Raw genomic sequence first — 15,984 nt, forward strand, 5'->3', positions numbered from 1 at the left:
TGACCAGGGCCCTATTCCCTATATAGTGTACTACTGTTGACCAGGGCCCTATTCCCTATATAGTGTACTACTGTTGACCAGGACCCTATTCCCTATGTAGTGTACTACTGTTGACCAGGGCCCTATTCCCTATATAGTGTACTACTGTTGACCAGAGCCCTATTCCCTATATAGTGTACTACTGTTTACCAGGGCCCTATTCCCTATATAGTGTACTACTGTTGACCAGAGCCCTATTCCCTATATAGTGTACTACTGTTGACCAGAACTTTGGCATATATGATATAGGTTCCCATTTGGGACTCATACGGAGACAGAGTGGTCGTATCGAGGGCTGGATGATTCCCTGATTACAGGAGAAAACGCTGAGTTTACACAACATGAGGAAAACTTGCTCTTTCCATGACACAGACTGACCAGGTGAATCCAGGTGAAAGATATGATCCCTTGTTGATGTCACCTGTTAAATCCACTTCAATCAGTGTAGATGAAGGGGAGGAGACCTGGTTAAAGATGAAGGGGAGGAGACCTGGTTAAAGATGAAGGGGAGGAGACCTGGTTAAAGATGAAGGGGAGGAGACCTGGTTAAAGATGAAGGGGAGGAGACCTGGTTAAAGATGAAGGGGAGGAGACCTGGTTAAAGATGAAGGGGAGGAGACCTGGTTAAAGATGAAGGGGAGGAGACCTGGTTAAAGATGAAGGGGAGGAGACCTGGTTAAAGATGAAGGGGAGGAGACCTGGTTAAAGATGAAGGGGAGGAGACCTGGTTAAAGATGAAGGGGGGGAGACCTGGTTAAAGATGAAGGGGAGGAGACCTGGTTAAAGATGAAAGGGAGGAGACCTGGTTAAAGATGAAGGGGAGGAGACCTGGTTAAAGATGAAGGGGAGGAGACCTGGTTAAAGATGAAGGGGAGGAGACCTGGTTAAAGATGAAGGGGAGGAGACCTGGTTAAAGATGAAAGGGAGGAGACCTGGTTAAAGATGAAGGGAAGGAGACCTGGTTAAAGATGAAGGGGAGGAGACCTGGTTAAAGATGAAGGGGAGGAGACCTGGTTAAAGATGAAGGGGAGGAGACCTGGTTAAAGATGAAAGGGAGGAGACCTGGTTAAAGATGAAGGGGAGGAGACCTGGTTAAAGATGAAGGGGAGGAGACCTGGTTAAAGATGAAGGGGAGGAGACCTAGTTAAAGATGAAGGGGAGGAGACCTGGTTAAAGATGAAGGGGAGGAGACCTGGTTAAAGATGAAAGGGAGGAGACCTGGTTAAAGATGAAGGGGAGGAGACCTGGTTAAAGATGAAGGGGAGGAGACCTGGTTAAAGATGAAGGGGAGGAGACCTGGTTAAAGATGAAGGGGAGGAGACCTGGTTAAAGATTAAGGGGAGGAGACCTGGTTAAAGATGAAGGGGAGGAGACCTGGTTAAAGATGAAGGGGAGGAGACCTGGTTAAAGAGGAAAGGGGAGGAGACCTGGTTAAAGATGAAGGGGAGGAGACAGGTTAAAGATGAAGGGGAGGAGACAGGTTAAAGATGAAGGGGAGGAGACCTGGTTAAAGATGAAGGGGAGGAGACCTGGTTAAAGATGAAGGGGAGGAGACGGGTTAAAGAAGGATTTTATGCCTTGAGACAATTCAAACATGGATTGTGTGTGTACCATTCAGAGGGTGAATGGGCATAATTAAGTATCTTTGAACGGGGTATGGTAGTAGGTGCCAGGCGCACCAGTTTTTGTCAAGAACTGCAACGCTGCTGGGTTTTTCACGCTCAACAGTTGCCCGTGTGTATCAAGAATGGTTCATCACCCAAAGGACATCCATCCAACTTGACACAACTGTGGGAATTATTGGAGTCAACATGGGCCAGTCTCGCTGTGGAACGATTTCAACACATTGTAGAGTCCATAGCCCGATAAATTGAGGCTGTTCTGAGGGCAAAGGGAGGATGCAACTCAATATTAGGAAGGTGTTGTTCTGTATACTCAGTGTAAACGCACTATTAACGATTAGAGGGGAGCAGAGAGAAGGGTGGAGGGGGAGAGAGAGAAGGGTGGGGGAGGAAGGGAGCGGAGCGAGGGGTGGAGAGAGAGAGAGAGAGTGAGAGAGAAAGGGTTGGAGGGAGAGAGAGAAAGCAAGAGAGAGAGAGAGAGAGGTGGAGGGAGAATGAAAGAGAGATGAGAGGGGGGGTGGAGCGAGAGAGAGAGAACAACAGGAAAAGATTGAGTGGTTGGATCAATGCCAGTCTGATTCCCTTCAGAACAGCTGTGATTACAGAAGAATAATGTATTGAAAGGGAGGAGGAGGAGAGAGTGGAAGAGAGGGGGTGAGAGGAGGAACATAAAGAGGGAGGGAGAGACATGAAAAACACAGTATAATAGACAGAGAGACAGATGGAGAAAGACATGGAAAGAGACAGAGACAGAGAGAGAGGCAGATATATATATTTAGAGAGAGAGACAGAGAGAGAGGCAGATATATATTTAGAGAGAGAGACAGAGAGACAGAGAGAGAGGCAGATATATATTTAGAGAGAGAGACAGAGAGAGAGGCAGATATATATTTAGAGAGAGAGACAGAGAGGCAGATATATATTTAGAGAGAGAGACAGAGAGAGAGGCAGATATATATTTAGACAGAGAGACAGAGAGAGAGGCAGATATATATTTAGACAGAGAGACAGAGAGAGGCAGATATATATTTAGAGAGAGAGACAGAGAGAGAGGCAGATATATATTTAGACAGAGAGGCAGATATATATTTAGACAGAGAGACAGAGAGAGAGGCAGATATATATTTAGACAGAGAGACAGAGAGAGAGGCAGATATATATTTAGACAGAGAGACAGAGAGAGAGGCAGATATATATTTAGAGAGAGAGACAGAGAGAGGCAGATATATATTTAGACAGAGAGACAGAGAGAGAGGCAGATATATATTTAGAGAGAGAGACAGAGAGGCAGATATATATTTAGACAGAGAGACAGAGAGAGAGGCAGATATATATTTAGACAGAGAGACAGAGAGAGAGGCAGATATATATTTAGAGAGAGAGACAGAGAGAGAGGCAGATATATATTTAGACAGAGAGGCAGAGAGAGAGGCAGATATATATTTAGAGAGAGAGACAGAGAGAGAGGCAGATATATATTTAGAGAGAGAGACAGAGAGAGAGGCAGATATATATTTAGACAGAGAGGCAGAGAGAGAGGCAGATATATATTTAGAGAGAGAGACAGAGAGAGAGGCAGATATATATTTAGAGAGAGAGACAGAGAGACAGATATATATTTAGACAGAGAGACAGAGAGAGAGGCAGATATATATTTAGAGAGAGAGACAGAGAGAGAGGCAGATATATATTTAGAGAGAGAGACAGAGAGACAGATATATATTTAGACAGAGAGACAGAGAGAGAGGCAGATATATATTTAGAGAGAGAGACAGAGAGACAGATATATATTTAGACAGAGAGACAGAGAGAGAGGCAGATATATATTTAGAGAGAGAGACAGAGAGAGAGGCAGATATATATTTAGAGAGAGAGACAGAGAGGCAGATATATATTTAGAGAGAGAGACAGAGAGAGAGGCAGATATATATTTAGAGAGAGAGACAGAGAGACAGATATATATTTAGACAGAGAGACAGAGAGAGAGGCAGATATATATTTAGAGAGAGAGACAGAGAGAGAGGCAGATATATATTTAGAGAGAGAGACAGAGAGACAGATATATATTTAGACAGAGAGACAGAGAGAGAGGCAGATATATATTTAGAGAGAGAGACAGAGAGACAGATATATATTTAGAGAGAGAGACAGAGAGAGAGGCAGATATATATTTAGAGAGAGAGACAGAGAGAGAAGCAGATATATATTTAGAGAGAGAGACAGAGAGAGAGGCAGATATATATTTAGAGAGAGAGACAGAGAGAGAGGCAGATATATATTTAGAGAGAGAGACAGAGAGAGAGGCAGATATATATTTAGAGAGAGAGACAGAGAGAGAAGCAGATATATATTTAGAGAGAGAGACAGAGAGAGAGGCAGATATATATTTAGAGAGAGAGACAGAGAGAGAGGCAGATATATATTTAGAGAGAGAGACAGAGAGAGAGGCAGATATATATTTAGAGAGAGAGACAGAGAGAGAAGCAGATATATATTTAGAGAGAGAGACAGAGAGAGAGGCAGATATATATTTAGAGAGAGAGACAGAGAGAGAGGCAGATATATATTTAGAGAGAGAGACAGATATATTTAGAGAGAGAGACAGAGAGAGAAGCAGATATATATTTAGAGAGAGAGACAGAGAGAGAGGCAGATATATATTTAGAGAGAGAGACAGAGAGAGAGGCAGATATATATTTAGAGAGAGAGACAGAGAGAGAAGCAGATATATATTTAGAGAGAGAGACAGAGAGAGAGGCAGATATATATTTAGAGAGAGAGACAGAGAGAGAGGCAGATATATATTTAGAGAGAGAGACAGAGAGAGAGGCAGATATATATTTAGACAGAGAGACAGAGAGAGAGGCAGATATATATTTAGAGAGAGAGAACCTATATTTATGTTTATTTATTTTCCCTTTCGTACTTTAACTATTTGCACATCGTTACAACATTGTTTATGGACATAATATGACATTTGAAATGTCTTTATTCTTATGGAATTTTTGTAAGTGTAATGTTTACTGTTCATTTTTTATTGTTCATTTCACTTTTGTTTATCTTCTATTTCACCTGCTTTGGCAATGTAAACATACTTTTCCCAAGCCAATAAAGCACTTATGTTGAATTGAGAGAGACAGAGACACAGAGACACAGAGAGACAGTCAGAGAGAGAGAGATACCGTGGGATATGCGTCAACAGCAACCATGGGAAAATCTTCTGCTTTATCATTATCATCATTAACAGCAGACTCGTACATTTCCTCTGTGAAAAACAATGTACTGAGCAATTGTCAAATTGGCTTTTTACCAAATTACCGTACAATTAGCCTATCAGAAACTTCTTAGCCATAGCATAATTTTCGAGAATTTTCCAAGCTGTTTAACCTCACTAGGGGACGCTAGCGTCCCACCTGGCCAACATCCAGTGAAATTGCAGAGCGCCAAATTCAAAAACAGAAATACTCATCATAAAAATTCATAAAACATACAAATGTTATACATCGGTTTAAGATGAACTTCTTGTTAATCCAAACACGGTGTCAGATTTCAAAAAGGCTTTACGGCGAAAGCATAACATGCGATTATCTGAGAACAGCGCCTAGCAGACAAATCATTACAAACAGTAAACAGCCAAGTAGAGGAGTTACACAAGTCAGAAATAGTGATAAAAATGTATCACTTTCCTTTGATGATCTTCATATGGTTGCACTCACGAGACTCCCGTTTACTCAATGAATGTTCGCTTTGTTCAATAAAGTCTCTCTTTTTATCCAACCCCCCCCGTTTTGTTCAGTAATCCACAGGCTCAAACACAGTCACAACAGGCAGACGAAACATCCAAATAGTATCCGTAAAGTTCGTAGAGACATGTCAAACGATGTTTATAATCAATCTTCAGGTTGTTTTTAGCCTAAATAATCGATAATATTTCAACCGGACGTTGTGAATATAAAAGGTAAACAAGAAAGGCGCACCCTCGGTCTCGCGCATGAAAAAGCTCTGGGCCACTGCAGTGTTCACTCATTCAGAGAGGTCTTACTCCCTCATTTTTCAGAATACAAGCCTGAAACAATTTCTAAAGACTGTTGACCTCTAGTGGAAGCCATGGGAAGTGCAATTTGAGTTCTAAGTCAATGGATACTGTAATGGTATTCAATAGAAAACTACAAACATAAAATATATTTTTCTCAGGTTTTTGCTTGCCATATCAGTTATGTTATCTCACAGACATTGTTTCAACAGTTTTGGAAACTTTAGGGTGTTACCTTTCCAAATTAACCAATCTTATGCATATCAGCTTCTGGGCCTGAGTAGTAGGCAGTTTACTTTGGGCACGCTTTTCATCCGTAAGTGAAAATAGTGCCCCCTACCCTAGTGAAGTTAAAGGCACAGTCAATTTAGTGTATGTAAACTTCTGACCCACTGAAATTGTGATGCAATGAATTATAAGTGAAATAATCTGTCTGTAAACAATTGTTGGAAAAATTACTTGTGTCATGCACAAAGTAGATGTCCTTACCGATTTACCACAACTATAGTTTGTTAACAAGACATGTGTGAAGTAGTTGAAAAACTAGTTTTAATGTCTCCAACCTAAGTGTATGTAAACTTCCAACTTCAACTGTACCTCGGCCTAAACATCAGCACCACAGGTAACTTCTACAAAGCTGTGAACGATCTGAGAGACAAGGCAAGAAGTGCCTTCTATGCCATCAAAAGGAACATACCAAGGATCTGGCAAAAAATACCTGAATCAGTTATCGAACCCTTTGCCCTTTATGGTTGTGAGGTCTGGGGTCCGCTCACCAACCATGAATTCACAAAATGGGACAAACACCAAATTGAGACTCTGCAGGCAGAATTCTGCTAAAATATCCTCTGTGTACAAAGTAAAACACAAAATAATGCATGTCTTCTTTCTTTTGGAACTTTAATAAGTGTAATGTTTACAGTTCATTTTTTGTTGTTTATTATTTATTGCACTTGCTTTGGCAATGAAAACATATGTTTCCCATGCCAATAAAGCCCTTCATGTGAAATTGTCACGAGAATTTTGCTATCTCAATGGTTGAACTCGGTTATCCCTCAAGCTTTGTCTATTTCCCAGAGGTCGTACATCTCCGGTTAATAAAGAATTAGACAAAGTCTCAGATTCTGCAATAGATCAATACTTTATTCAGAGAGCGCTCTGTCTTCAAAATGAGAACACAATCTTTTTACAGCACACACACACACAAGAACTCACATCAGTAGAAACTCCACCTCTCTTTAGATGGGCTGTATTTTTCCAGAGTTCACATACGTTGTTAATCACACTTCTGCAACGTTTCATTATCTTCTTCAAGCCTAACCATTTCTAACAGTGTTTCCCCTCCCTAGGGGGGGGAGGCCTCTTTCCAGTGATTAGTTTCACTGTTATCACAAGTCGACAGTTGTCCTTGAATGTCTCAACTCTACCCAGCTCATATTGCGAAATAGTAACACAATGGCCTAGTCACACAAATTATTGAATTATGACTCAACACATTTCATACAATGATATGGTTTCAGGGTGGAACACTTTAGTCATTATCTTAAACATACAAATGATTCTATCAGAAATTGAAATTGAGAGCCAGAGAGAGAGACAGACATCCACTCTAAAACGTAAATGTAACGAGTTTCGTCTTCATACGAAGGAGAGTCGGACCAAAATGCAGCGTGTGGTTTACGATCCATGTTTATTAATAATACGAAACACGAATCTCCAATACAATACTACAAAACAAAACGTAACGAAAACCTAAACAGCCTATCTGGTGAAAAAACACATAGACAGGAACAATCACCCACCCCCACACAGTGAAACCCAGGCTACCTAAATATGGTTCCCAATCAGAGACAATGACGAACACCTGCCTCTGACTGAGAACCATATCAGGCTGAACATAGAAATAGACAAACAAGACATGAAACATAGAATACCCACTCAGATCACACCCTGACCAATCAAAACATAGAAAATACAAAGTAAACTATGGTCAGGGCGTGACAGTACCCCCCCCCCAAGGTGCGGACTCCGGCCGCAAAACCTGAACCTATAGGGGAGGGTCTGGGTGGGCATCTGTCCGCGGTGGCGGCTCTGGCGCTGGACGTGGACCCCACTCCATGACAGTTTTAATCCCCCTCCTAAACGTCCCTAAATAGGTTACCCACCACAATGATAACATGGGACAGAGGGACAGCTCGGGACAGAGGTAACTCGGGACAGATAGGTAGCTCAGCACTGAGAGGAAGCTCAGCACTGAGAAGAAGCTCAGCACTGAGAGGAAGCCCAGGCAGGTAGTAGAAACTACCAGAACCTGGCTGGCTGGCGGTTTCAGCAGATCCTGGTCGACTAGCAGATCTGGGAGAATCTGGTCGACTGGCGGATCTGGGAGAATCTGGTCGACTGGCGGATCTGGGAGAATCTGGTCGACTGGCAGATCTGGGAGAATCTGGACGACTGGCAGATCTGAGAGAGTCTGGACGACTGGCAGATCTGGAAGAGTCTGGACGACTGGCAGATCTGGAAGAGTCTGGACGACTGGCAGATCTGGAAGAGTCTGGACGACTGGCAGATCTGGAAGAGTCTGGTCGACTGGCAGATCTGGAAGAGTCTGGTCGACTGGCAGATCTGGAAGAGTCTGGACGACTGGCAGATCTGGAAGAGTCTGGACGACTGGCAGATCTGGAAGAGTCTGGACGACTGGCAGATCTGGAAGAGTCTGGACGACTGGCAGATCTGGAAGAGTCTGGACGACTGGCAGATCTGGAAGAGTCTGGTCGACTGGCAGCTCTGTCTGCTCCATGCTGACTGGCTGCTCCATGCTGACTGGCAGCTCTGGCTGCTCCATGCTGACTGGCTGCTCCATGCTGACTGGCAGCTCTGGCTGCTCCATGCTGACTGGCTGCTCTGGCTGCTCCATGCTGACTGGCTGCTCCATGCTGACTGGCTGCTCTGGCTGCTCCATGCTGACTGGCTGCTCCATGCTGACTGGCTGCTCCATGCTGACTGGCGGCCCTGGCTGCTCCATGCTGACTGGCGGCCCTGGCTGCTCCATGCTGACTGGCGGCCCTGGCTGCTCCATGCTGACTGGCGGCCCTGGCTGCTCCATGCTAACTGGCAGCTCTGGCGGCTCCTTGCAGACTGGCAGCTCTGGCGGCTCCTTGCAGACTGGCAGCTTTGGCGGCATCCTGCAGACAGGCAGCTCTGGCGGCTCCTTGCAGACTGGCAGCTCCATGCAGACTGGCAGCTCTATGCAGACTGGCAGCTCCTTGCAGACTGGCAGCTCCTTGCTAACTGGCAGCTCCTTGCTAACTGGCAGCTCTATGCTAACTGGCAGCTCTATGCTAACTGGCAGCTCTATGCTAACTGGCAGCTCTATGCTAACTGGCAGTTCTGAACAGGCGGGAGACTCCGGCAGCGCTGTAGAGGCGGAAAGCTCTGACAGCGCTAAACAGGCGGGAGACTCCGACAGCGCTGGAGAGGAGGAGGGCTCCGACAGCGCTGGACAGGCGAGGCGCACTGTAGGCTTGATGCGTGGTACTGGCACTGGTGGTACTGGGCCAAGGACACGCACAGGAAGCCTGGTGCGGGGAGCTGCTACCGGAGGGCTGGGGTGTGGAGGTGGTACTGGAAAAACCGGACCGTGCAGGCGCACTGGAGCTCTTGAGCACCGAGCCTGCCCAACCTTACCTGGTTGAATGCTCACGGTCGCCCTGCCAGTGCGGCGAGGTGGAATAGCCCGCACTGGGCTATGCAGGCGAACCGGAGACACCGAGCGCAAGGCTGGTGCCATGTAAGCCGGCCCAAGGAGACGCACTGGGGACCAGCTGCGTAGAGCCGGCTTCATGGCATTAGGCTCGACGCTCAATCTAGCCCGGCCGACACGCGGAGCTGGAATATACCGCACCGGGCTATGCACCCGCACTGGAGACACCGTGCGCACCACTGCATAACACGGTGCCTGTCCGGTCTCTCTAGCCCCCCGGTAAGCACAGGGAGTCTGCTCAGGTCTCCTACCTGGCATAGCCATACTCCCTGTTAGCCCCCCCCCAAGAAATTTTTGGGGCTGCCTCTCAGGCTTCCATCCGCTACGTCGTGCTGCCTCCTCGTATCTGCGCCTCTCAGCTTTCGCCGCCTCCAGTTCTTCTTTGGGGCGGCGATATTCTCCTGGCTGAGCCCAGGGTCCTCTTCCTTCTAATTCGTCCTCCCATGTCCATACCTCCTCTTTGGGCTGCTCCTGTTGTTTCTTCTCCCGCTGCACCTTAGTGCGGCTACACTCCCCTGGTTTAGCCCAGGGTCCTCTCCCGTCGAGGATTTCCTCCCATGTCCAGAAATCCTTATTGCGCTTCTCCTCGCGCTGCTCCTGCCTGTTGACACGCTGCTTGGTCCGTTGGTGGTGGGTGATTCTGTAACGAGTTTCGTCTTCATACGAAGGAGAGTCGGACCAAAATGCAGCGTGTGGTTTACGATCCATGTTTATTAATAATACGAAACACGAATCTCCAATACAATACTACAAAACAAAACGTAACGAAAACCTAAACAGCCTATCTGGTGAAAAAACACATAGACAGGAACAATCACCCACCCCCACACAGTGAAACCCAGGCTACCTAAATATGGTTCCCAATCAGAGACAATGACGAACACCTGCCTCTGACTGAGAACCATATCAGGCTGAACATAGAAATAGACAAACAAGACATGAAACATAGAATACCCACTCAGATCACACCCTGACCAATCAAAACATAGAAAATACAAAGTAAACTATGGTCAGGGCGTGACAGTAAAGGTTCCTGGAGCATCCTTTAGGGTTTCTTCACATAACCCCTTTTAATGGATCCTCAACAAGAAAATACTATTATTATTACTATTATCACCACAGGCCCAGGTAGCTTATTTGTCACCCCCCCCCCCTTCTCTAATATGTATCTGATACCAGTAAAAGTATTTAGCTAATAATAACACACCCTTATTTCCTGATTCATCTGGTTTCCAGGGCAACTCGCTGCTCTTCCTCCCCAACGTTCTAAAGGTGTATCTGGAGAACGGACAGACCAAGGCCTTCAAGTTTGAACCCAACACCACTGTCAAGGTAACTATATTTTACTATATGATACCACACCGCTTCGACACCATATTCAACCAAATATTTATTTATATATTTCTTAATTCCGTTCTTTTACTTTTAGATGTGTCTGTCTTGTTGTAAATTGTTAGATACTAACGCATTTTGTTACACCTGCAATAACATCTGCTAAATTTGTGTATGTGACCAATACAATTTGATTTGATTTGTTAATAAGGAACTTTACTGGGGCGCGTTGGGCCAGTAACCGAAAGGTTGCTAGATCGAATCCCCGAGCTGACGAAATAAAACTCTGTCGTTCTGCCCCTGAACAAGGCAGTTAACCCACTGTTCCCCTGAACAAGGCAGTTAAATACTGTCTACTAGTGTCCTGTCCAGGGGTGAACATGAACATCAAGCTGCCTCACACTACAGAAGCAAATAGACTCCTCCTCTACATGCTGTCCTGGCTCAGACAATAGACTCCTCCTCTACAGGCCGTCCTGGCTCTGACAATAGACTCCTCCTCTACAGGCCGTCCTGGCTTTGACAATAGACTCCTCCTCTACAGACCGTCCTGGTTCAGACAATAGACTCCTCCTCTACAGGCCGTCCTGGTTCAGACAATAGACTCCTCCTCTACAGGCTGTCCTGGCTCAACCTCAACCATATAGTTTAACTGGCCTAACAAATCAGTGTCTTGTCTCCTGTTCTCTCTGGTTCCTCCCAGGACATAGTGATGACCCTGTCTCCTGTTCTGTCTGTTTCCCAGGACATAGTGATGACCCTGTCTCCTGTTCTGTCTGGTTCCTCCCAGGACATAGTGATGACCCTGTCTCCTGTTCTGTCTGGTTCCTCCCAGGACATAGTGATGACCCTGTCTCCTGTTCTGTCTGTTTCCCAGGACATAGTGATGACCCTGTCTCCTGTTCTGTCTGTTTCCCAGGACATAGTGATGACCCTGTCTCCTGTTCTGTCTGTTTCCCAGGACATAGTGATTACCCTGTCTCCTGTTCTGTCTGTTTCCCAGGACATAGTGATGACCCTGTCTCCTGTTCTGTCTGTTTCCCAGGACATAGTGATGACCCTGTCTCCTGTTCTGTCTGTTTCCCAGGACATAGTGATTACCCTGTCTCCTGTTCTGTCTGTTTCCCAGGACATAGTGATGACCCTGTCTCCTGTTCTGTCTGTTTCCCAGGACATAGTGATGACCCTGTCTCCTGTTCTGTCTGTTTCCCAGGACATAGTGATGACCCTGTCTCCTGTTCTGTCTGTTTCCCAGGACATAGTGATGACCCTGTCTCCTGTTCTGTCTGTTTCCCAGGACATAGTGATGACCCTGTCTCCTGTTCTGTCTGTTTCCCAGGACATAGTGATGACCCTGTCTCCTGTTCTGTCTGTTTCCTCCCAGGACATAGTGATGACCCTGTCTCCTGTTCTGTCTGTTTCCCAGGACATAGTGATGACCCTGAAGGAGAAACTGTCTCTGTCTCGTATTGAACACTTCTCTTTGGTTCTGGAACAGAAGTATAGCATCAGTAAACTGTTGTTGCTACATGAAGAGGAGAGGATACAACAGGTACACTACACACACACACACACACACACACACACACACACACACACACACACACACACACACACACACACACACACACACACACACACACACACACACACAAAGTATAGCATCACTAAACTGCTGTTACTACCTAAAGAGGACAGGATGCATCCTTTACACTCACACACCCCTGTACCCCGCCCCCCTCCCCTACTGTCCATCTCCAGGTGGTTCATCAGAAGGAAGTCCATGACTACAGATGTCTGTTCAGAGTGTGTTTTATACCCAGAGAACCTGAGCACCTGTTACAAGACGACCCCACTGCCTTCCAGTACCTCTACCTGCAGGTAGGTGTGTGTGTGTGTGTGTGTTTGTGTGTGTCTGTGTGTGTGTTCGTGTGTGTAACATCACCGTGTGTGTGTGTGTGTGTGTGTGTGTGTGTATGTGTGTGTGTGTGTGTGTGTGTGTGTGTGTGTGTGTGTGTGTGTGTGTGTGTGTGTGTGTGTGTGTGTAGGGTATAAATGACGTGCTACAGGAGCGTTTTGCAGTGGAGATGCGATGCAACACGGCCCTGCGTCTGGCAGCCCTGCACATACAGGAGAGACTAGCCAGCTGTGGACAGTCACCTCGGACCAAACTCAAGATCATCACGTACGTCCCTCTATTAGAACAGAACATTACAGCTGATCATATTCCCTCTATTAGAGCAGAACATTACAGCTGATCATATTCCCTCTATTAGAACGGAACATTACAGCTGATCATATTCCCTCTATTAGAACAGAACATTACAGCTGATCATATTCCCTCTATTAGAACAGAACATTACAGCTGATCATATTCCCTCTATTAGAACAGAACATTACAGCTGATCATATTCCCTCTATTAGAACAGAACATTACAGCTGATCATATTCCCTCTGTTAGAACAGAACATTACAGCTGATCATATTCCCTCTATTAGAGCAGAACATTACAGCTGATCATATTCCCTCTATTAGAACAGAACATTACAGCTGATCATATTCCCTCTATTAGAACAGAACATTACAGCTGATCATATTCCCTCTATTAGAACATTACAGCTGATCATATTCCCTCTATTAGAACAGAACATTACAGCTGATCATATTTCCTCTATTAGAGCAGAACAGCTGATCATATTCCCTCTATTAGAACATTACAGCTGATCATATTCCCTCTATTAGAACAGAATATTACAGCTGATCATATTCCCTCTATTAGAACATTACAGCTGATCATATTCCCTCTATTAGAACAGAACATTACAGCTGATCATATTCCCTCTATTAGAACAGAACATTACAGCTGATCATATTCCCTCTATTAGAGCAGAACATTACAAATGAGCATAGTCCCTCTATTAGAACAGAACACTACAGCTGATCATATTCCCTCTATTAGAACATTACAGCTGATCATAGTCCCTCTATTAGAACAGAACATTACAGCTGATCATATTCCCTCTATTAGAACAGAACATTACAGCTGATCATATTCCCTCTATTAGAACAGAACAGAACATTACAGCTGATCATATTCCCTCTATTAGAACAGAACATTACAGCTGATCATATTCCCTCTATTAGAACATTACAGCTGATCATATTCCCTCTATTAGAACAGAACATTACAGCTGATCATATTCCCTCTATTAGAGCAGAACATTACAGCTGATCATATTCCCTCTATTAGAACAGAACATTACAGCTGATCATATTCCCTCTATTAGAACATTACAGTTGATCATATTCCCTCTATTAGAACAGAACATTACAGCTGATCATATTCCCTCTATTAGAACAGAACAGAACATTACAGCTGATCATATTCCCTCTATTAGAACAGAACATTACAGCTGATCATATTCCCTCTATTAGAACATTACAGCTGATCATATTCCCTCTATTAGAACAGAACATTACAGCTGATCATATTCCCTCTATTAGAGCAGAACATTACAGCTGATCATATTCCCTCTATTAGAACAGAACATTACAGCTGATCATATTCCCTCTATTAGAACATTACAGTTGATCATATTCCCTCTATTAGAACAGAACATTACAGCTGATCACATTCCCTCTATTAGAACAGAACATTACAGCTGATCATATTCCCTCTATTAGAGCAGAACATTACAAATGATCATAGTCCCTCTATTAGAACAGAACATTACAGCTGATCATATTCCCTCTATTAGAACAGAACATTACAGCTGATCATATTCCCTCTATTAGAACAGAACAGAACATTACAGCTGATCATATTCCCTCTATTAGAACAGAACATTACAGCTGATCATATTCCCTCTATTAGAACATTACAGCTGATCATATTCCCTCTATTAGAACAGAACATTACAGCTGATCATATTCCCTCTATTAGAGCAGAACATTACAGCTGATCATATTCCCTCTATTAGAACCGAACATTACAGCTGATCATATTCCCTCTATTAGAACATTACAGTTGATCATATTCCCTCTATTAGAACAGAACATTACAGCTGATCACATTCCCTCTATTAGAACAGAACATTACAGCTGATCATATTCCCTCTATTAGAGCAGAACATTACAAATGATCATAGTCCCTCTATTAGAACAGAACATTACAGCTGATCATATTCCCTCTATTAGAACAGAACATTACAGCTGATCATATTCCCTCTATTAGAGCAGAACAGCTGATCATATTCCCTCTATTAGAACATTACAGCTGATCATAATCCTTCTATTAGAACAGAACATTACAGCTGATCATATTCCCTCTATTAGAGCAGAACAGCTGATCATATTCCCTCTATTAGAACATTACAGCTGATCATATTCCCTCTATTAGAGCAGAACAGCTGATCATATTCCCTCTATTAGAACATTACAGCTGATCATATTCCCTCTATTAGAACATTACAGCTGATCATATTCCCTCTATTAGAACAGAACATTACAGCTGATCATATTCCCTCTATTAGAACAGAACATTACAGCTGATCATATTCCCTCTATTAGAGCAGAACAGCTGATCATATTCCCTCTATTAGAACATTACAGCTGATCATAATCCTTCTATTAGAACAGAACATTACAGCTGATCATATTCCCTCTATTAGAGCAGAACAGCTGATCATATTCCCTCTATTAGAACATTACAGCTGATCATATTCCCTCTATTAGAACAGAACATTACAGCTGATCATATTCCCTCTATTAGAACAGAACATTACAGCTGATCATATTCCATCTATTAGAGCAGAACATTACAGCTGATCATATTCCATCTATTAGAGCAGAACATTACAGCTGATCATAGTCCCTCTATTAGAACAGAACATTACAGCTGATCATATTCCCTCTATTAGAACAGAACATTACAGCTGATCACATTCCCTCTATTAGAACAGAACATTACAGCTGATCATAGTCCCTCTATTAGAACAGAACATTACAGCTGATCATAGTCCCTCTATTAGAACAGAACAGAACATTACAGCTGATCATAGTCCCTCTATTAGAACAGAACATTACAGCTGATCATATTCCCTCTATTAGAACAGAGCATTACAGCTGATCATAGTCCCTCTATTAGAACAGAACAGCTGATCATAGTCCCTCTATTAGAACAGAACATTACAGCT

The 15,984-nt window shown here is 43.9% G+C and overlaps 1 protein-coding gene across 1 annotated transcript in view; it reads left to right on the plus strand.

Annotated features, from left to right (window-relative positions):
- The window catches only part of LOC139419337 (uncharacterized), an 85,142-nt gene that overhangs the window by 48,307 nt on the left and 20,851 nt on the right, over positions 1-15,984 (plus strand). Inside the window, 4 exon segments of the mRNA XM_071169278.1 lie at positions 10,694-10,789; positions 12,216-12,341; positions 12,551-12,670; positions 12,838-12,974. Coding sequence (XP_071025379.1) covers positions 10,694-10,789; positions 12,216-12,341; positions 12,551-12,670; positions 12,838-12,974 — 479 coding nt within the window.

This window comes from Oncorhynchus clarkii, chromosome 10, assembly GCF_045791955.1.
Source record: "Oncorhynchus clarkii lewisi isolate Uvic-CL-2024 chromosome 10, UVic_Ocla_1.0, whole genome shotgun sequence".
In the NCBI taxonomy this organism is placed as follows: domain Eukaryota; kingdom Metazoa; phylum Chordata; class Actinopteri; order Salmoniformes; family Salmonidae; genus Oncorhynchus; species Oncorhynchus clarkii.